Source organism: Triticum aestivum, chromosome 2A (genome assembly GCF_018294505.1).
Source record: "Triticum aestivum cultivar Chinese Spring chromosome 2A, IWGSC CS RefSeq v2.1, whole genome shotgun sequence".
Taxonomy (NCBI): Eukaryota; Viridiplantae; Streptophyta; class Magnoliopsida; order Poales; family Poaceae; genus Triticum; species Triticum aestivum.
This window is the reverse complement of record NC_057797.1, coordinates 444100380-444120771: the sequence shown is the minus strand read 5'-3', so window position 1 is coordinate 444120771 and position 20392 is coordinate 444100380. Positions and strand designations below refer to the sequence as shown.

Genomic DNA, 20392 nt, shown 5'->3' with positions numbered 1-20392 from the left:
CATTCAAATACAAATCCAACAATTTTTTTATGACATGCATTAACACTTTACTAGCCAAATATGTGCTTTGATTAAAAATATGATGGGTAAGATTTTCAATAAGTAAATAACTCCACGCAACAGTTTCTTGTACTGCGAACTACAGTAGATATATTTATTGTCACATCAATCATTTCATTCCCACATAGAATAAAACAACAGCAGAGTATGTCTCGCACATCAAACCTTACCAAATAAAAGTCAGCTCAACAGTGAGCAATTTCCGTTGCAACAACCATCAGACAAACATCCTTGTTTTGCGAAGTTAACAGTCACCTGAAAGTGAATTGCCAGAATACACGTTCCATATTTTAAGTGGAGAGGAACATAGTATAGTTCATTAGCAGTTCAGTTGATAAAGAAAAATCATGAATGGGTTCCAACATTATTATTATTGGCAGTGCTCGCTCTAACAACAGATATGAATGTTTGCAGGCCTCTTTAAACAGCTAGTGTACACTTGACAACAGATCTGATTGTTTGCAGGCCTCTTTAAACAGCTAGTGTACACTTGACAAGAGATCTTATTTTTTGCAGGCCGGCCTCTTCATACAATTAGTGTACACTGACCGCCCAACTCTGCCCTGAAGCTTATCAAAGAATGGACTGCGATATGTATATAACATTACAAGGGACAAAGGACAGATACAGACTATTGTACAAAGAATCCTATAGACCCTAACTTACCTCAAAAGGGTTGAAACTCTACAGTGTGTGTGTTAACAAGATATCTAATCTGCCGATGTAATATACAGAACATGGCGGCCTACTCGCCAACATGGAGGCAACCGGACCTCCTGTCGCCATTTCTTAGAAGTTCAACACTGCACAAGAAACTTCAACCGGTCATGAACCGTCATCAGAAGAGGTTTCCTGGGAAAGCTGAGGATGCTGCAACCCATTCTCAGGCATGTTAAGTTCAAGCAATGCCTTCAACTGTTTCCCGACGGCATCTTGCTGGAGCTTCATCTCTTCAATAACCATGGCCTCTGCTGCCTTGCAAGATTGCTCATCTCTGAAGGCAAGGGTCCATCTCCCATCAACAAGATACTTCTTTGTCTTGCCTTTGAATTTTTCCGGATCAAGGAAAGGAACAGTTGAAGGACGAATATTTAAATGCAACCACTTCACATGCTTTTCATCTGTTCTTGGCTGAAATAATAATGCCACAATTTTCTCATCAGATGCATTATTCATAAAAAAAATGTCTTAATGCTATTAAGAATATATATATATGGCTTTGAAAGAGCAACTAAACAAAGATATTCAATGTCATGATAAATGCATGACACATACATCAGATCCAGCCAAGGGGGCAGTGACACGAACAATTCCACGTTGTTGTGGTAATTCTTCTAAAAGGAGAATCCACCCAGAAGTTCCATTAGATAAAGCTAAAAAGCTGAAGTGACGCTCTTTGCCCCTCTCAAATGCTATCCGGCAAGGAATTGCATCAACTGTAAGAACAGCAAGACAAACATTTAAATCACAAACATAGAGAGGAATTAAGGAACTTCAATCTCTATGATGCCAACGTAAGAACTTCAAGGAAACTCAGACCTAAGTTGACTTCAAGCCCAGGCTTGGGCACTGAACCATCGAAGCCTGCTGCAGTTGCTCGCTTATTTACAGGCAGATCGACTGGAGAGTAAATAGGCGGCTGGTCAGTGAAAGTTTCTCCTAGGCAGAAGAGTATAACTTGATGCTGTAGCACAAAACCCTGTAAAAATTATCATCACACATTTCAGCAAACATACGAGGAACTGAAAAAGTTAACTTCACTGGGCTAGCTGGTAACAGAGACAAAACAGGCAGTATCCTCAAATATCAACCTACCAACAATGCACACGATTTTAAATTCACATGATTCAATATTAAAATATTAAAATACATGCAGTTTGAACCACAGTTGCCCGTCATGGCGCCATTAGACCAGCAAGCTGGTGAACCTGTACACACTCATTGTTCATAAGTATAATACATTAATACTGCAGCATCAGCGCAAGAGTAAGTTAACTGTGCATTATTAAAAGTCCAGTACAACTATCAGGAAAAGGATTGTGAATATCCTTAAGCCTTTTGATCTGGACGCGTTTCTTAAATGATGGTTGAGTTGCACATTGGATATTTCAATCAAAACAAAGGTACTTTTGCGTCATGTGCTATTCTGTTGACATTGAGAATAATAAATAAAACAGAAATCAACCAAACAAACTTCTTGGCTGGGACTGAACCAATTAACAAAATAAATATGTCAAAACCAGCGAATGAAAAAGATCAAGCCAATACCTTAACCATCTCATAGATTCTCTCCGCGATAGCGATAGAAGAATCACCTGGAATACAATGTTTATAGATCAGTACAGCAAGCCAAGAAGGATACTTGTAAGATACTTCTCCACGATAGAGACAGGATACTTGTAAGATATACTTTCATTTAGTGTGGTATTGAGTCCTGACCTCCAAATAAACACGGATCCAAAGGTGAAATAATAGACTTGGATCCTTTGGGTGGTGAAGATGCCTCAATTGCTAACTCCAAAGAAAAACAAAGAATATTAGGACGGAATTTCATTTGCACCACACATAAAAACACAGCACTTCGGCTCCAAACTGAAATCTACCTTTCTTGCAATTTTTCCAAGCTTCTCTAATGATAGGAAGAAGCAAGTCACACCAGCATCCTCCAGATTCTTCCAGCAGCTTTTCACTGCAATCCTTGTGTGAATCCTACACGACACAAACAAAAGCATCTCACATATCACATCTGACCTGCCTGATTCAAATATATCAAAGTTCTCAGCAATAACATTGTGCATGAAAGACTGCAAATCCAACCATATCCCAGTTAGACATAAGCTAAAGCTATACCCAGGATGAATTTCAATTGTCCTTCGATAGATAGGCAATAGTGGAAATAACTACATGATATACTTGCACAGAGCAAGGAAGTACTTCTCCATAATTTAGGTGCATTAGAACTTAAAATCGGGTCACTACCACAAACGTAACTTTAGGAGCAGCTCAGAAGCTAGGACTGCTGGCAGGTCAAGCCCCATACAGCAACTAGCGAACTAGAACATTTTGGGAGAGCAGGAGAGGGCAGAGATCACAGTTCAAAATGCTATTTATTTTGAGCCAGCACAGAGATAATCTCAAACACAACATTTGATTTCAGCTCCTTCCCAGGTAGTGCGACGCCCATCTGTGCTGCAGATTTTTGCTGACTGTTAAGTGATAATCCTTTAAAAATAGTACACTGAACCGGGGTCAGATCTCCTGCAGCTCCGACGAAGAAGTGGCCATACGGTCTGTTTGTCAGCTATATGCTCTGGGGTTGATCCTAGAAGCATCTCTAGCCCTTCCCCTAAAATTTAACTCCCTATACCACCTCCCTAATCTTAACTCCTAAAAAATTGAGTTAAATTTCTGACCACCCAGTCCTTCCCTTAAACAGAACTCCCTCGAAAAAAAAATTGCTAATTCACGCCTTCTTTTGCACACAAAAAGAACCATTTTAAATATATTTGCACATCATTACAGAAAAGAGGGACATGTTTTTTGCCATTTGGTCGAACACCTCAGAAAAGAACCGGGGGGAGGGGGGGGGGGGGGGGGGGGGGGGGAGCATCATCGAAGATGGTTACATGTAAACCTCACGCGCTTGTTGCTGCCAAAGTGGTTTCCCCTTTGCCACGCACGCATATGATCCTGATCCTGTCCAGGCCAATCACCCCTCGCTCCAACGCATATAGCCGACGACGCGCACGGAGCCATTGACAGAGACCGTCGCCGCCAGGCAGAGCTGCTCTTTGGGAAGCTTTACGTGCCCGGAGAGCAAGCGGGCTCAGCAGCCAGAGGTCATGCTGGCCTGATAGGGGGCGTGGGGAGGCAGAGAGGTATTACAGTCTGATTCCCAGCCTTACCGAAGCTCGAGCCACGGCTCAGCTCAAGTGGCGGCGACGGCCGGCACGGGAGGTGGCTTGAAGCCTTAGGGGAGGGGTGTGCCCGTGGCACAGGAGGTGGCGGTGGTCGGGCGCAGCGACGGGGAGCTCTTCTGGCACGGCGAGGACGGCCATGAGTTCTGGCTCGGTTCAAGGAATGTGTGGCGGGGGCGGTGCGGCCAGAGAGGTCACCGGCGTCGACTTTGGCGGTGGCAGGAGGTAACATTGGTAAGGAAACTTCCTCCTGCCACTTTTTGATGGGATAGGGAGAGGATAAGGAGGGAGCAAATTCTGGTGAAGTATAGGCAGAATTTGCTCCTCCCTAAACTTAACTCCTAAAATTTATTAAACGTTTAAGGGAAGGACAGACAGTGTCAACTCCCTAAAGATTATACAGATTTGTGTGGGAAGGCGTAGGGATGATCTAACTCTCTCAAAGTACCCACTTTTCTTGCAAGCGAGAATGTTCTGCTCCAGAGCCAGGACCAGAAACAAGCATAACTGCTAAGTTCCGGAAATGGAGTGAGAACCGTTAAAACAATGCAGAATTTTTTTTTGACCTGAAAAACAATGCAGAATTATACTCAGTTGGGGAATTTAAGTGATTCCAAGAAACATATTCTCACAGTACCACTTGACAGCTAACAAAAAGAACTGGACTCACTCTTTCCCCTCACCTTTTTTGTTAAAACAAACTTGATACTGAATCTCAATATCTTGTATAAAACATTATGTTGTCAGAACCAAACTTATAGCAGTACTGTATCAATCCCTCACCTTTAACACCCTTAAGGTATGTAAACTACTATATGCCAATCATGGTGTGGTATCATAGGAATAATGAGGCGGTATGTGTGTACCTTTAGTAATTTTAGATGAAAAGCAGTAAACTCGTCCTCTCCATGGGGCAGCAGTTGCCTAAAAAGCCAGCCACCAACTACACGAACATCTGCTGATATATTAGCCCTGCTGAAAAGGGTGACTAATGCATCGAGCACCTACAAAACAATCAATGCACACATGAACATAACAGAGTAAGCATCCACATGAAAAAGCATAACATCAACCTTCAACTACAAAATATAGAACTGAATGTGAGCAACCAGTCATAATAAATCATTAATCATGTCAAGGAGACTAGCATGGTAGATTGAAAGATGCAACAATCATAAGAACACATGTTGTATCAGATTGTGAGTCTAAAGCAGTAAAATGTGCACCAACAGTACCCAGACTAGTTCATGCACTGATACAAAACCAGTTGAATCAAGTAGCAAGTCCATTTTACATCAGGGAGCTTGTTTACTCTACACCGATGTGCGTCCTGTCTACTCCGTGTTGTGGACATAAAGCCACCACCTCTAAAACAGCAACCGGTTTTGGAATTCCCAGGCGAAACATGTACTAGAGGACACTGAGGGGGTTAAATGGATCACGTTGGATTGGTTTTCTTTTCAATTATCAGGTGGGGCACAAGCAAAACCAGCACGAGAAAGATCTATAATTAAAATTATACTTCACAGCTAAAGAACTGAATATGTGCACAAGGCTCAACAAATAAACCTGATATCTGTGAACTTTAGAAGTCAATTGTCGTGGATGATGACACTGTAACCCATAATTACTCTGTGGAAAGAGGACCAAAAAATGTTTAGTTCGTAAAATACTCGCCATAGACATGAATAGAATAGCTGAGCAATTAAAAGAATACATGGAATATGACAGGAACTAAGGATTATCACTCTGAGTAACTACATTGATAAAAACATATTAATAATGTTCCTGGATACTGCATCTAAGGACAGACTGTCACAACAATCTTGCTGATTCTATTGTACGACACAAAGTCCACACATTACTTCGGCAGGTAGATCAGTGAATGTAAGGGAGCTTGTAACTATAAGAAAAATGGTAGCATTTCTGCTCGCACGAATGCACAATTGTGGTTCCCCTCGTCCAGGGTGCCCAGGTCGCCAGCCTCCCCTTCCCCTTCCCCCCTAACTGCATCCGCACGCCCTCTTGCGATCTCTTCCTCTTGTGTGCCCCAAATTTGACTGTTTCTTGAGTGGCGGCTGCAATGGGCAGGTGGTAACACAGGGGGGTATCTTGAATTTTCCTGTTCAATAGTGGTTTTCCCCAAATCCTCCTTGATCATTCCATCTCTCTCAGCTCCAAGCTGCACCTGCTTCTCCCCCAGCAGCTCACTCAATTGTGGCTCCCCTGGTCCAGGGTGCCCAGGTCACCAGCCTCCCCCTTTCCCTTCCCCCTGATTGCATCTGCACGTCCCTGCTCTTGCAATATCTTCCTCTTCTTGCATGCCCCAAATTTGATTGTTTCTTGAGTGGTGGTGACACAGTGGGATATCTTGAACTTCTTGTGTTCTTGGAATCGAGCACATGTAGGAGCTGGAGCAGAGTAGCAGGTGAAGATGAGCACCACCGTCTCGCCTTGCTCCCAACAACCTCAAGTACATGCCCATCCACACCTGACTCCTTGCTTTCCTGTATCTTGCGCAAATAGGCAGCTTGAGATGGTGCATGTGCACATTTAGCATATATGCAGATGGTCAGGGCCTGGGGAGGTAAGATGAGGGGCGATGGTTGCCCCAAGCATAATAGATCTGTGTTTCCGTATCCCTCCTCTCTTCAGCCACCGTCCGGTTGTGCGCTTGCTCTACCACTCAGTTCTCTTGAGCAGCAGGCCAACAGCAGAGGGATAGCGCCTCAAAGATGCTGAGCATGGCAGTGTAGTCCGAGAAGGTTGACCACTTCTCTACTGGAGGCCACACCAATGTGAGTGAAACTGAGGAAGGATGGGTGAGAGGAGGGAGGATACAAGCAACCTGTGTAGCAGCTGGCCACTGCCATAGCACAAAGAGGAGAGGAAGAGATGAAGAAGACAGTGATGAGCCATCACATGACAATGAGGCACTGACAACGTGCTAAGACCAAGGTGACGTGGAGACCACGTGAGGAAAAAAGAGTCAAGGGAGAAGTAATCCAGTGTTGATACTTGGAGACAGTATGAGACAAAAAAGTTTGAGGGGTTATCCTGACAAGATGAAAACGGTGAGTAATATGCACCTTTGCATTAAAAAAATGCCCAGCATTGGTAGTGCAGGATCAGATACAAAAATGAGGTGGGACGAGATGGTATCAGAATTAGGGCTTGAGCGAAGGGATGACAAGGCTAACCACCATGCGTACTGAGGCTCCATACTGGAACTAGAAGGCACACAGAATCCCAAAAATATTGGTATCTTCCTATCGATAGTTCGATATGCCTTGACTTTCTTGGCTACCAAGGTTCACCCGTGCCCATAAGACAAATTTCTCTAATTTGTTTCTCATAACACCGTGCGTGAAATTCCAATTGCAAGCGTTAAGTTAATTCCATTGACCACTCCACCTTACATGAGAGACAAGAACATATTTTTGGTCGTTTAACAAGCCAAAGGTTACATGCTATTACAGGAAAGTGTGGTAACCTGATTGCGCACCAGAAAGTCAATCAGAAAAATGCTGGCTAAGTAACAGACTGCAGTAAGTCTAGAAAATGTATACCTGAAGCTTCCTTATATAAATATCAAAATCACTGCAGATGCTATCATCTGCAACACCACTACTTGATGAAAATAGCTGCCTTTCAGCTGTATCTTCACCAACCAAAGCTTGCTACAGGTAGTGAGTGCAAGTGTCAGAAAATTGAATTAAAATGCAGCACTGTAACGAAGTTATGAAATACGATCCAACATTTGATCTGTCCGATAACAGCACACTTAACAGGACAAAATTTAAATAAGGGGAGGCTGCGAGGTAACAGATGACTTAAACCAAGTCTTTAAGTAAAATATCCAAATTGACTATGGCCAGAATATGCACCGAGTGGACCATTTTGTTTCACGCGTTAAGTCATTAAGTGCCTTGTTAGTTGTCTGCTCTCTCCATCTAGTGCCCATCATTTAAATGCAAGAATAAGTACATAATGGATCGTTTCTCGTGTCCAAGCCAACTTAATGAGGGTAACTCTGGCTGGTAACACATTTGAATTCTCGTGCCAAGAGTTGTAATATTTTGTACTCCTCTGTTCAAATACATGGATTTTCGTTGGGGCGTAAACGCGCTACATCGGAACCCGGGTGTGGTGGAAAATGGGCAAGGGCCGGGCCGTCACCCCCAAGGTGGCGCGCTGTATCTTGATCCGGATACGGTGGCAAGTGAGCGAGGATCGGGTCGTCGCATCCTTAGTGGCGCGCTACATCGGCGCCCGGATGTAGTGGAAAATGGGTAAGGGTCTTCGCATTTGACTCGACGAGTGCGAAGGGTAAGGAAGCTAGCCGAGCCTAGGAGGATTCACTTAGGTAGCTGGAACGTAGGGTCTCTGACAGGGAAGCTTCGGGAGCTAGTTGATGCAGCGGTGAGGAGAGGTGTTGATATCCTTTGCGTCCAAGAAACCAAATGGAGAGGACAGAAGGCGAAGGAGGTGGAGGATACCGGCTTCAAGCTGTGGTACACAGGGACGGCTGCAAACAGAAATGGCGTAGGCATCTTGATCAACAAGAGCCTCAAGTATGGAGTGGTAGACGTCAAGAGACGTGGGGACCGGATTATCCTAGTCAAGCTGGTAGTTGAGGACTTGGTTCTCAATGCTATCAGCGCGTATGCCCCGCAAGTAGGCCACAATGAGAACACCAAGAGGGAGTTCTGGGAAGGCCTGGAAGACATGGTTAGGAGTGTACCGATTGGTGAGAAGCTCTTCATAGGAGGAGACCTCAATGGCCACGTGGGTACATCTAACACAGGTTTTGAAGGGGCGCACGGGGGCTTTGGCTATGGCATCAGGAATAAAGAAGGAGAAGATGTCTTAAGCTTTGCTCTAGCCTACAACATGATTGTAGCTAACACCCTCTTTAGAAAGAGAGAATCACATCTGGTGACTTTTAGTAGTGGCCAACACTCTAGCCAGATTGATTTCATCCTCTCGAGAAGAGAAGATAGGCATGCGTGCCTAGACTGTAAGGTGATACCTGGAGAGAGTGTTGTACCCCAGCATAAGCTGGTGGTTGCTGACTTCCGCTTTCGGATTCGTGTCCAGCGGGATAAGCGTGCCAAAGTCGCTAGAACGAAGTGGTGGAAGCTCAAGGGGGAGGTAGCTCTAGCGTCCAAGGAGAGGGTCATTAAGGAGGGCCCTTGGGAGGAAGGAGGAGATGCGAACAATGTGTGGACGAAGATGGCGACTTGCATTCATAAGGTGGCCTCGGAGGAGCTTGGAGTGTCCAGGGGAAGGAGAAGCGAAGATAAGGATACCTGGTGGTGGAATGATGATGTCCAGAAGGCGATTAAAGAGAAGAAAGATTGCTTCAAACGCCTATACCTGGATAGGAGTGCAGACAACATAGAGAAGTACAAGATGGCGAAGAAGGCCGCAAAGCGAGCTGTTGGTGAAGCAAGGGGTCGGGCATATGAGGACCTCTACCAACGGTTACGCACGAAGGAAGGTGAAAGGGACATCTATAAGATGGCCAAGATCCGAGAGAGGAAGACGAGGGATATTGGCCAAGTCAAATGCATCAAGGACGGAGCAGGCCAACTCTTGGTGAAGGACGAGGAGATTAAGCATAGATGGCGGGAGTACTTCGACAAGCTGTTCAATGGGGAGAATGAGAGTTCTACCATTGAACTGGACGACTCCTTTGATGAGACCAGCATGCGTTTTGTGCGGCGAATCCAGGAGTCTGAAGTCAAGGAGGCTTTAAAAAGGATGAAAGGAGGCAAGGTGATGGGCCCTGATTGTATCCCCATTGAGGTGTGGAAAGGTCTCGGGGACATAGCGATAGTATGGCTAACCAAGCTTTTCAACCTCATTTTTCGGGCAAACAAGATGCCAGAAGAATGGAGACGGAGTATGTTAGTACCAATCTTCAAGAACAAGGGGGATGTTCAGAGTTGTACTAATTACCGTGGAATTAAGCTGATGAGCCATACAATGAAGCTATGGGAGAGAGTCATTGAGCACCGCTTAAGAAGAATGACAAGCGTGACCAAAAATCAGTTTGGTTTCATGCCTGGGAGGTCGACCATGGAAGCCATTTTCTTGGTATGACAACTTATGGAGAGATATAGGGAGCAAAAGAAGGACTTGCATATGTTGTTCATTGACTTGGAGAAGGCCTATGATAAGATACCGCGGAATGTCATGTGGTGGGCCTTGGAGAAACACAAAGTCCCAGCAAAGTACATTACCCTCATCAAGGACATGTACGATAATGTTGTGACAAGTGTTCGAACAAGTGATGTCGACACTGATGACTTCCTGATTAAGATAGGACTGCATCAGGGGTCAGCTTTGAGCCCTTATCTTTTTGCATTGGTGATGGATGAGGTCACAAGGGATATACAAGGAGATATCCCATGGTGTATGCTCTTTGCGGATGATGTGGTGCTAGTTGACGATAGTCGGACGGGGGTAAATAGGAAGTTAGAGTTATGGAGACAAACCTTGGAATCGAAAGGGTTTAGGCTTAGTAGAACTAAAACCGAGTACATGATGTGCGGTTTCAGTACTACTAGGTGTGAGGAGGAGGTTAGCCTTGATGGCCAGGTGGTACCTCAGAAGGACACCTTTCGATATTTGGGGTCAATGCTGCAAGAGGATGGGGGTATTGATGAAGATGTGAACCATCGAATCAAAGCCGGATGGATTTAGTGGCGCCAAGCTGCTGGCATTCTCTGTGACAAGAGAGTGCCACAAAAGCTAAAAGGCAAGTTCTACAGGACGGCGGTTCGACCCGCAATGTTGTATGGCGCTGAGTGTTGGCCGACTAAAAGGCGACATGTTCAACAGTTAGGTGTGGCGGAGATGCGTATGTTGAGATGGATGTGTGGCCACACGAGGAAGGATCGAGTTCGGAATGATGATATACGAGATAGAGTTGGGGTAGCACCAATTGAAGAGAAGCTTGTCCAACATCGTCTGAGATGGTTTGGGCATATTCAGCGCAGGCCTCCAGAAGCTCCGGTGCATAGTGGACGGCTAAAGCGTGCGGAGAATGTCAAGAGAGGGCGGGGTAGACCGAATTTGACATGGGAGGAGTCCGTTAAGAGAGACCTGAAGGATTGGAGTATCACCAAAGAGCTAGCTATGGACAGGGGTGCGTGGAAGCTTGCTATCCATGTGCCAGAGCCATGAGTTGGTTGCGAGATCTTATGGGTTTCACCTCTAGCCTACCCCAACTTGTTTGGGACTAAAGGCTTTGGTGTTGTTGTTGTTGTTGTCTGTTCAAATACATGCCATTCTAGCATCAATTCCTAAATACATGCCATCTCGAATTTCCGAAATCCAAGTAAATAAGCATAAAGCAGTCTTCAGTCATCCACAGATGCCTTATTAAGTTTATACATAAGATTACTGCTATACATGGACATCTAGAAACAATAATTTAGGAATTCTGATGCAATCGGGATGCAAGACCACATCAGAGGAATCAACCTAATTACATTTCCCAAAACAGACAGCAAATGGAAATAAATAATACTCACTAATAGAAGCTTCTTATGCTGCTTTCTTTGAGGCAAAATTCCAAGTGCATCTAACATTGATTCATCAAGTTCTGAAAAGCCAATATGTATGAATGGTTAGTTATATTTCTGGGAAAGCCACAATGATAACAATAATCAGATGAGAATATGTTAAAGACACCTTTTGTCTGCAATAATGTAGCAAATAAGCACAAAGAACCCAAAGCTTGGGAACCATCCCCACCTGTGATATATGATAGCAAGTGTTCCCTGAAAATAACGAAATACACTCATATACAATGATCTCAAATGTGCAATTTCTTAAGGATTACTTCAACATTAAACAAGTAAGCAGCCTTAGAAGTATAACAACAACAAAAATGTGCATCTCTGCGCTAATATCCACAACCAAAAGGTACGGCAAAGCTATGGATTGTCAACATCTACGAAAATACTACTTCCAATACAAAAAAAGGCGACATCACGAAATGCATGTAGTCAAACTATAACTTTGCGAACAACATATTTGTGAATATTATGCACACACACACACACACACATTGGTCATACTCATACTAAGAACATAGGAGTAGATTTGTCTGCGTAATACTTCCATAATGTTGTACTAATTTTATTAGGTTTTATTTCTACAAACAAATATAGCGCAGAACAGTAAATTGATTACAAGAGATGCATTCTGGAGAGTGGAGACCGTGTCATGTCGAAAACATCACTTACTGGGAGCAATCAAACTAGCAAAGACAGAGCTGTGATTCTGTCATGTTTGAGTTAAGTTTCAGCTTCTGGATCAAGTCTGTCATCCTACTAAAAGGAGCTACAGTGTAATCGTTCTATCAATCAATGAAGAATCAATAGTTTCAACTAAGCCTTAGAGCCATGCTGCTAAGGCGTGCTAGAAGAGGAGTGTGCTAACCCCAGTCTTCGGACTCTTGCCCAACTTGACCAGGCAGTATTTTTAGGGATTCTTGCCACCTGGGAGACTTACAAACTTAGGGATTAGAACTACCAATTCAACAGTGAAGGGATCAAAGCATAACCGCATGAAACAACATCAAATGACACATTAACACTATCAATTACCACTCTTAGTACTATCGAAGGGTGGTTAGGTAGGTACTTGTGAAAATTATTATTATGCTAACAGTTTTCTTAGAATGTCTTTTACGCCTCAAAAGAGACTCCCTAAAAAAGAACAAACATTAGAGAAACTAATTTTCTTTCGCTAACCCCGATGGCATAACCAAGCAATGACAGCTTCAGAGATATTATATCCATCCTAATAAGAACTGAAATCAAGGAGTTTGTGTAATAATTCTCATACAGAGCAGCAGCATACCTCAGTGTGTTGCCTTGGCAGAAATCACTTGCTGATGGATGATCAGGCAAACACTGCAAATGTGCAGAAGACGAAGACGTTGGCTTGTCTGCTTTCGATTGATCTTCCGCAGAGGTGTTGCTGACCTGGTTCTCAGATATGCCATGATCATGCTCAGAGGTACAACCATTAGGTGTTCCTTGTTTCCTATCAGGGCAATCAGGCTGATGGAAAAGAGCTGCAGCAACAGTGCTTGCCATATCTTTGTCCTTAAAAATGTGAAGTATGCAGCAAAGCAAATACATGGAAGTACTCACACTTATCCATAAATCCTAGGGAAGAAAAAAAAGGGAACATGAGAAATTACAAAAAACAAGCGTAGGTATCAAAAATATATTATAATGTAATGCAAAAGGTGTTTCTCGCTGTACGTACAGTGCGCTGCCTTTGCAATGATGGGAGTACAATCCGGAATACCAAAAGTTGCAGGATATTTTCAGTGATAAAATTTCCTAGATCAGGGATGCCAGAAGACATAACATCACTGAAATAATACAGGGCATCTTCAATTTGCACAATTGCATCTTCAATGGAGGCCATTAGCACAGGTTCTACATTCCTACAGATCAGAATACAGACAGAAGGCATGAGAATTGCTTTCAAAAGTTGACACTTCAGTGGCCTGTTTATATTCACAAGCTTACCTTGCAGAACGCACAACCAACTTATCCAAGTCGATGCATTGCTTCTGAAAATGTTTGACCATGTCAGAGAAATAATCTGACAGTGGCACTCGCGAAACAAATCTGTTAACAGATTCATCTCCAACTGAAAGGAAGAAGAATTGTGTTATAAGCAACATTAAAAATACAAGTTAGTGCATGAGTAGCTGACCTATAATGTCATTGAGGCCTTAGCAACTTACCATGATAGACATTAAGTGTCAAGGTACGTATAGCAACACGGATCATGCTATCCTCATGAAAAGCAAACTTTAAGGCCTCAACATAGAGAGGAAATGAGATGACCTCATCCTGCATAATAATAATATAGAGAAGATTAGTAAAGAAGGAATTTGAGATTCACATATTGAACCTGACAAGCTCAGCTAATACAAACTTCCTTGCACAAAAATAATAATTAGTAATAAACAGCAATCCAAATAATTTGGTATCTCCAGAAATAGCATATAACTTGGAAATGCTTACAGCATTGCAATTAATGAAATGTGTATGCATAATAAGATTCCTGGCCTCAACGCCATGTCAACTTGGATCTTCAATATCGTGTCAAAAGGAAGATGAAGCGTCCCACACAGGCTAAGGCCCTTGATGTGCGATCTTGTGTATCAAACATTCAAGGCGCTTGATGTGCGATCGTGTGTATCAGACATTCAAGGCATCATGGGTGCAGTAGCAAACTCTTGGGGCCAGTTCACCATGTACAGCTCACAGGCAACTCTGGTCTAGCGGTGGGCCAGACTCGGAAAATCCAGATATGGCAGTATGTTAAACGAAGTGATCCAGCATGGCTCTTTGCAGTCAACTACAAATCTTGGGCACCCAATGGAGTTCAATTCTCCAGATGGCCAATAGGATTATTGTACGGCCGAATGGCTGGCTTTCCCCATGTATCAACATGCTTGTCCTGCGACCATGTAACACCCTAACCCTAATATGCTTAATTCACATCCCACAGATTAGGGTGGGACCACGTATGCATAACACCCCACTTACACTTCCTCGTCCTCATTTCGTGTAGAAGTGTTAATCCGGAAGTGGTACGTTTGGAAGTAGGTATGAAAAACCAAAGCAATCTAACATATCCACGTGGGACTAATCCCATCTTGGGCTGCCACACTAATGGGTTGGTTATTCCACTCACCCCTAAGGGCCGACGCCCACGGCCGCCAGCAGACGACCAAAACAAACCCTCAGTCCTCAGCATCTTGTACCGTGTACCCATCATGAGCCCACACAGCGAGGGACGGTTGATGCTCTGATATCACCCCTGTAATACACCCTGTCCCAGATTCACTTAATACATTGGAGTGGTCTCATATATGCACAGGACCCCACTTGCACTTTCATTATTGCTTTGTGTAAAAGGTTTAACCTGGGGGTGCTGTGTTCGGAGCACAACCAAACCTATCAAACTCTACATGTGGGACTAGTCTCGCCATACAATTGCACATTGGCCACAAGGGCCTCCACACTATGACACTAGTGGGGTATGACAAACCAGAGGCTTTGGAAATTGTGCAATAACTTCTGGTTGGAACATGAGTACTCTCCTGGCTCTGGTCAAAGTTCAACCTCCTGCCACTTGGACATTTTGAAGTGGTGGTCATCCATGATCTGCGACAACTTTTTGTGCCAGTGATCCTTCACGATCCTTGCGGACCACCCACTACAAGGGTCTCCCTTGTTGATGATCCAAAATGACAGCTTACTACATTTGGCCGTGATAGATGTACTTCCACTGTATACGCTTAAGAGCAATCTTGGGCAGGTAGCATGCACGTCAGGCTAAGGCTTCTACCTACCGTTGGCGTCTAGATTAGTCATTAGAGTGTGTGCAGGCTTTCCCCATCCCTGGGCTTGAATAAGCTGGCTGTTTCTCCAATTCTATCAATGCATCGAGACGTCAAAGTTTGATGCTTTTTCTTGAAAAAAGAATCACAATCCAGTTTGATGGGGCCAGCATTCAATCTGAGGACAGAAGTCCACATTTCAACCCTGAACTAACCCCACGGTTTAATTTACAACCCTGAATTTTGAAACCAGTCGGAATACACCCCCAACTAACCTCAAGGTTCGGAACTCAGCCCTAGTCTTGGTTTTGGGTTGGTCAACCAGTTTTGACCGCAGTCAATGCTGACGGGGCACTGCCAACTCAGCGGCCACTGCCAACTAAGCCTATGGATTGGAGGACTAGTAAACAACAAAAGTGGAATGTTTCTCTGTCTCACTCGCCCCCACGCTGCCCATGTTGTGCCAGCCGCTCTAGCCGCACCCAACCCCGGCCGCCGTGTGGCAACCGTGATGCTTCTCGGCCGTAAAGTGAAGCAGAGTCGCGTCTCAACCGCGGCAGGCGGTGTTGGGGCGCGGCACACTGCCACCACATCATGGAACGTGGACGTGTCAACGCTCCGGCCCAACAGGAGCTGCTCGCCCACATCTCAAAGAAGTGTATGGAGCTGCACACATCAACAACCGAGTGGTGCAGCGCTTGGCGAACACCACGCCACCAAAGGCACGTGACCTGCTTGAACAGCAGGGGGCACGGCGAGTTTTCGCAAGCGTCTGATGCATGAGCAGGTCCAGCATCGGTTACTAGTCATGGGCGGAGTTATTACCTCCTACAGCCGCTATCGAAGCTAGCTTCCGCGGTACTCGCTGCGCAGGACTTCAGCATCGACGGGTTTGAGCTGGCCAAGGGCGTGTCGGTGAACCTGGACGTGGTGTCCATCCACCTGAGCACTTTAACCTGGAACAGTGACCCTGATCAGTGGTCACCAATGATGACCTGACCCTCCCAATCCTTCCTCTCCACTACGATATGCCTCTGGGTCCAAACTCCATAGGGCGTTTGCGTCGTCTCTTCCGCATGTCGCTCCTCGCGGGTGACTATGCCGACACAATCAACTTCTCTCCCCCGAACGAATCGAGCCACAGAAGTCGTCATCCACGCGGCTGACTGAATCAGCTATCGCCAATCCTGCGGCCATGCCGAGCCTTCCCGTGCCCCGTTCTTCAATTCTTTCTAGCCATGTCCTCATCTGGTCATGGCAACACGGATGTGGTCATCAATTTTATGTAGGATGAAGCTGTGACTGAATCCCTCTTTCATCGCCACCGGCAGTCCACCGGGAAGGAATAAACGGTCCTCTTACCCATCGTTGTACTCCAGGTACACCCATGTGCTCGGGTACGAAAGAGGTGTAGTTGTTGTCAAGAAGAAGTCGCCGGAGCCGCTCTGTTCCACCGCCGAGGTGCGCATGCCTTGTTGTTTGACCCTGCCACAGAGGAGAGGGATTTTTTTTTCTAGGTGGGTCCCACATCGTCCAACATCGTCTGAGATGGTTTGGGCATATTCAGCGCAGGCCTCCAAAAGCTCCAGCGCATAGCTGACAGCTAAAGCGTGCAGAGAATGTCAAGAGAGGTCAGGTAGACCGAATTTGACATGGGAGGAGTCCGTTAAGAGAGACCTGAAGGATTGGAGTATCACCAAAGAACTAGCTATGGACAAGGCTGCTATCCATGTGCCAGAGCCATGAGTTGGTCGCGAGATCTTTATGGGTTTCACCTCTAGCCTACCCGAACTTGTTTGGGACTAAAGGCTTTGTTGTTGTTGTTGTTGTTGTTGTTGTTGTTGTTGTTGTTGTTGCTGCTGTTGTTGATGATGATGATGATGTTGGGTCCCGCATGTAAGGAGCTGATTGGAAGTGCTGACTCGGCAGTCAACACGGTCAAAACCGCTCCGGTGAGTAAAAACCGGGGAGAGGGTTGTTTCCTGAACTGGGTGGTAAGTTTGAGGTGTGGGATGACCGGTGTTGAAGTTGGAGGTTGAATCATAAACCTAGTGACAAGTTCAGGGTTGAAATGTGGACTTCTCTTTCTGAGAAGGCCTATTTACAATTCACAGCAACAAATTTGCCATATTCTACATAGCACACAAATCAATACATCAGAGTAGAATACAAATCTAGTCTAATGATAAAAATAAGCCAAAGAAAAACAACACTGCCTAATATGTATGTGTGCAGTAAAAGGAATTAGATGTGTACATTTTTTGTCTTCACAAGCAAGGAAATTGTATTCTTATTCAACTTTCCACTTATTGCCCTTCATGAGACAAGAATAAAGTAAGCCGACACATAATAATAACCAGGAACCACAAAAAATAATAAGTAATAATTTAAGACGGGGTACAAACCGTAAAAAGGATATGTAGTACGATAGCATCTCATCAATTTGGAAATCAAACGAGTAAGTTATCAAGAAGTTAATGTGCTCGTTGCTGAAAATGTAATCTGTACAAAACATGAACACTTGCAGATTAGATCATTCAACCATGCAGCATTTTACCTGTAATATATGTAACAATAACGATTAACTTACAAATTGAATGCTCGTTCCTTAAATTTTGAATCATGATACTCATTGTCTGCAGCAACTGTAGTGACACTCTGGACAGCTTAGAAATCCTCAAAATACGAGCGAATTCACCCATAATCTGCTTCTCCATGAAAAATCTGAAAGATATACCATATAAATAAATAGATTAGGTTTCTACAACACCGGCCTGCCACTTTCTACTGCATAGCTGCACTATTGGAAACTACATGCTCTCTGCCTAACAGGCTAACACTCACTCAAAAAATAATGGATCGTGCTGGTCGCCATATATCATAAGTTCCGCAATTGATCGCAATGCTTCAACCACAAATTCCTACATGAAAAACATCAGAGCTAACTTGATCAACTGAAATTTCTTAAGACTCCTGGAAATAACAAGGATGAACAGCTCAACCTACCTTATTAGCTTCATAAACAACATGAATCTTTTGTAGCTGATCTGTTAAATATCTACAAATGAAGAATAAGACAACACTTACATTAGCATGAATGCATGATCAAGATGCAAGTACTTTTGACTTAAGTGGAAAATAGGATGCAAATCTGGGTGTTGGTTTTCAGTAAATGTATCAAATATAAACGAGAAATATTAAATTTAAAGGTATATGTACAATTATAGATACAATCTGTAACGACATAGTTGAAGAAGAAGACATGTATGAAGCATCTATGATAAGATTTTACTTTCTTCCCACTAGAATAAAGGTCTTGTGTTAGTAAACAGCAAAAACTGGGCTTTATGTGGTATTAATAGGCTAGTGTAGCTATTAAAAAGAAAATTGGTACAGATTGAACTTTCTACACAAGGGTAGCGACTAGTATTGCTAATCAAATATGCACTCATTATGTGTCTAATCATTAATATGCAATAATCCATCTGTTTCCTCCGTTGCAGATCACATAGTACTGAAAAGATCTTGTATTGTCACGAATTCCTCTGGTCTCTAAAAGTTATGTGCGAAAAGAGAACACAAACTCACAGTAGTTCTACATACTTGGATGAAGGCACTGATACTCTAAAGGAATAAAATTGAAGAACACACCCTTTTAAGGCTGTGTTTGGCTTTTTGCTGTATTATGAATAATTGGATTTTGGCCAGCCAGCTTTTGCCCATTTCACCGTTTGGCTAACCAACTTTTCTCTACGTTAGTGGCTATTTTTTTCCTAGCAGATTATAGCATAAGTTGAGTGCAGCACAATTCAGCAAACACAAACTGATCCTAAAGCTGGTGCGCACTATACTATGGTTATCAAGGAATAAAAGGACATGAAGCCTCCATTCTACAGTCAGTGCATCATCTGGTTAATAAGTTAACCACTGCCTGAGTCTCCATCCATCAAACAAACACAAGTACGTATACTCGCTTTTCCATTATAAGCATCACCCTTGCGGTGATAAAGCACTAAACCAAGCTGAAAGTGCCGAGAGAACCTTGTAAAACACCAACTGATCACGAATATCTATTAGCCCGGAAGTGAGAAGCAATTGGCTCCACAGTGCCCTCTGGTTTCTACAAACGCGATCGGATTCGAACAGAATAGAGACGAGACTTTGCACAGCCGGCTCGAATCGTGAACTAGACTCCGGCCACCACCGCGGCACAGATCTGCAGGGGGCGGCCTCCGAATACCTAGCGAGACCGGGTGCGATAAAGGTGGGCACGCACCGGAGCTCTTCGATGGAGAAGCGGTTCCTGGTGCGCCAGAACAACCACATGGCCGCGAAGCCGCGGCGGTCGGCGTGGTGAGCGTGGGGGGCAAGCTCGGAGGCGCACGAGGCAGTGCCGACGCTCGGGGATCTCTCACCCTGCGCGGCCCACGGTGCCGCCCCGGCCGCAGGAGGGGGGGCGCATCGCATCCGCGGCGGCGGCGATCGCCGGCGGTGGTTGGGGAGGCAGGGGGTGGGGATCGGGGGCTCGCTTTTTGCTTCTTCTTTTTTTTTTCTCCCCTCCTTCCGCTGGGTTTTCGCTATCTTTTTCGCCGCCCGGTTGCGTCGTTCGGTTGTCCACTTCGTCGCGCTGGGTTATCGGGGGCAGAAGGCAAGAGGGAAGAGGTGGGGCCTGCGTGGCGCGGTGGAGCAACCGGAATTGCCAGCGGGGTTGCGTATTCCGCTTCGGGTTCTGCTGCCGGATTCTAGCGTTTTCTTCGTCTTCTTTTTGAATTTGAAAACACCACCTCATGTATATCGATCAAATTAAAATATTGTTCCAATCATCTGTTACTGCATGCGCTACGCAGTGCGAAATCGGAACGGTTAAAAAGACTTAACTTATAGCTAACTCACGTGTCACCATATTTGCCTTTTGATTACTTTAAAACCTTTGAAGAAGTTTCGTGATGATAAGAAAGATTTTTTCCCGCTTTACATATAAAGCAACCATCACCTAACAAATTGAAACCAACCGATACAAACA

General features: G+C 44.4%; 1 protein-coding gene across 2 annotated transcripts; it reads right to left on the bottom strand.

The window, feature by feature from the left end:
* Window positions 1-403: 403 nt before the first annotated feature.
* On the bottom strand, window positions 404-19985 carry LOC123188935 (protein TRANSPARENT TESTA 9). 2 transcript variants are annotated; one of them, XM_044601220.1, is made up of 22 exons: window positions 19646-19985; window positions 18376-18427; window positions 18214-18290; window positions 17960-18093; window positions 17775-17871; window positions 17626-17683; window positions 13762-13870; window positions 13541-13664; window positions 13272-13455; window positions 12858-13168; window positions 11682-11770; window positions 11522-11592; window positions 7547-7657; window positions 5547-5609; window positions 4844-4981; window positions 4430-4543; window positions 2664-2769; window positions 2500-2571; window positions 2329-2375; window positions 1600-1759; window positions 1336-1496; window positions 404-1191 (listed from the first exon to the last, which is right to left on the bottom strand). In XM_044601220.1, the coding sequence occupies exons 1-22, from the start codon at window positions 19834-19836 to the stop codon at window positions 886-888; spliced, it is 2775 nt and encodes a 924-aa protein (XP_044457155.1). In that variant the 5' UTR covers window positions 19837-19985; the 3' UTR covers window positions 404-885. The 2 variants fall into 2 exon arrangements, with proteins under 2 accessions (XP_044457155.1, XP_044457156.1); XM_044601221.1 differs by lacking the exon at window positions 4430-4543 and having other exon boundaries at window positions 19646-19984.
* Window positions 19986-20392: the final 407 nt, after the last annotated feature.

Excerpts from the sequence above, each read along its gene's own strand:
- LOC123188935 (XM_044601220.1), bottom strand. The coding sequence starts at position 19,836 with ATGCGATGCGCCCCCCCTCCTGCGGCCGGGGCGGCACCGTGGGCCGCG. Across the intron at positions 11,771-12,857 it reads TGCCAAGGCAACACACTGAG|GGAACACTTGCTATCATATA; the intron begins GTATGCTGCTGC and ends CGTTATTTTCAG. Across the intron at positions 1,760-2,328 it reads GAATCTATGAGATGGTTAAG|GGTTTTGTGCTACAGCATCA; the intron begins GTATTGGCTTGA and ends TAATTTTTACAG.